This window comes from Pinus tabuliformis, chromosome 1_1, assembly GCF_031772625.1.
Source record: "Pinus tabuliformis cultivar Carrire ecotype Pingquan chromosome 1_1, CPIR1, whole genome shotgun sequence".
Lineage (NCBI taxonomy): Eukaryota > Viridiplantae > Streptophyta > Pinopsida > Pinales > Pinaceae > Pinus > Pinus tabuliformis.
In genome coordinates this window covers 819,230,509-819,232,576 of record NC_142297.1, presented here as the reverse complement: position 1 = coordinate 819,232,576, position 2,068 = coordinate 819,230,509, and the positions used below count along the sequence as shown (strand labels likewise).

Here is a 2,068-nt window from a genome sequence, read left to right as displayed (position 1 = left end):
AAAACCTGTGTATCTAGGCTCATAAATGGGTATTTAAAATAAATCTATACTCATAAACATTAAGATGAAAATAAAAATTGAGTACAGGCAATTAAATTGTATTACAAGAAAAGACTTATGTGTATTAAGATCTTTTTATTAACATATGTAGTAGGATGCTATTTAAATCTAAAACCCACCACCTAGTATGGCGCTATTTATTATCGAATAGTAGACCTACGTTCGTGCATAAATTCATCCACTACTTTTGGTCAGGATCCTTTTGGATACTTAGCGTTGTAATCTTTCCAAAGCTCATCCACGGATTTACCAGTGATATTCTTGAAGTATCCGATGTCCCATGAAGTTTTTATTTTCGCATTCAGCTTGCCAACAAAACCAGGGGTAACGGTCTCCAAGTACTCGATAAACCTGGCAGTCACATCGGCTCCCTGTTCCCAACTGTGGCCGCTAGCGGGCGGAACAAAGCCAGAGGAGGCGTAGCCGACAATTAGGCGGAAATAAGACGGAACGGCACCGTGCCACCACTCGGGCGCAGCGCGGTTGGCGTCCCACTGCCAGATGTCGGCCACCGACTGGAACTGAATGCCAATGACCTCTATTACTAGAACACCCTGGTACCTGCTAATGTAGTCAGAGCTCAAGAAGATTGTGTTGTTGTCCAAGTCCACGTAGGAATTCACGTCAACGTTGCTGTCCACAACCATTAATACGGCGGTCACGTTCTTTCTGTCACTGGGCGACTGGTGGGCGTAGAGCGTGGCATCCGTAAAATTATTGGCGATTAGCAATATATCCGTTGCCAGGCCGATCCCTACCTGCTCCTTGAATCTCTCGCCGCCGTAGCCAGTATTATCTCCAACTACGACCGAGGAGCTCGTGTACTGGGCATGGGTGCCCCCCACCGCCATGGCCAGAAGTAGAACAATACATTTTACTGCTGTCATACTGCAGCAAGAACAGCATTCAACTATATGAAATGGTGAGTGAATAAAAGATGAGAAGGCGGTTTATGTGAAGGGACGGAGGAGCGAAGGTTTCCAATATCAATATTATAACTACAGATGATTTTATATGGAAAAAAATTATTATTAATAATAACCATATGAGTACTATAATTTTTATTTCATTTACAAATAAAAAATTATATATACAAAATTATAAACTTATAGAGTTAGGTATATTATCATTTTATCCAAAATAATAATGACATCAAATATTATTTGAATATAATTTTATAAAGAAAATTTGACATTGAATATGTGTAAAATAATAATATTTATTTATTTATTTTTAATTATAATTAATTTAAAATCAACGTATAAAATATATAATTAATTTTAAATTAATATATACAATATAGTTGTAAAATTATTTATACATTTACTTTCAACTCATTATATAAGATTTAGTGGCTTTTTTCAAAATTTTATGTTGAGATATATTGACCTTCACAGTGAAGTGTTGTGATATTTTAAAATTAAAATAAGCATTATAGTATATAGAGGAACATATGGGTGTTTTTGAGAATGTACATGTGTTTTTGAGAGTTTATTTACAAGAACCTTAGAATGGTTTTTTTTGGAGGTTAACTTAGTGGTAGCAAAGCAAGGGAAAAGAATGCACAAATTTTTCTATTTGTGCCTAATTTCAGTGGTTGCAACCCTTTACTTTTCTATTTATGACTATTTTCAGTGGTTGCAACCCCTTTTTCCACATAATTAGTTGAGACTACTCAACATTTTTCGAATAAGAATTGAGCAAGTGAGGAGAGATTGAGTGGAGATTGAACAAATTGTTGGGCAACTCATCTTCAAGGCATTTGAGACAAGAATTTAAATTGAAATTCCTTTTATTTTTCAAACTAAAAATAAAATATATACCCCATAATCTTCTCCATTTTTTTTATTTCTATTCCATATATTCGATGGAGAGATTTTATATTTAGAGATTGTGGTGATCGCTTATGGAAAAAATGATTATATTTTTTCAACTTATGATATTCCGTTCTTTCATTAATTTATATTTAGAGATTTTGTTGATTGCTTATGGAAAAAATGGTTTTATG

The 2,068-nt window shown here is 34.4% G+C and overlaps 1 protein-coding gene across 1 annotated transcript; it reads right to left on the bottom strand.

Annotated features, from left to right (window-relative positions):
- Positions 1-251: 251 nt before the first annotated feature.
- On the bottom strand, positions 252-911 carry LOC149216585 (uncharacterized). The gene has a single exon (XM_089390018.1). The coding sequence runs from the start codon at positions 909-911 to the stop codon at positions 252-254; it is 660 nt and encodes a 219-aa protein (XP_089246144.1).
- Between the last annotated feature and the right edge of the window lie 1,157 nt (positions 912-2,068).

Excerpts from the sequence above, each read along its gene's own strand:
- LOC149216585 (XM_089390018.1), bottom strand. The coding sequence starts at position 911 with ATGGCGGTGGGGGGCACCCATGCCCAGTACACGAGCTCCTCGGTCGTA.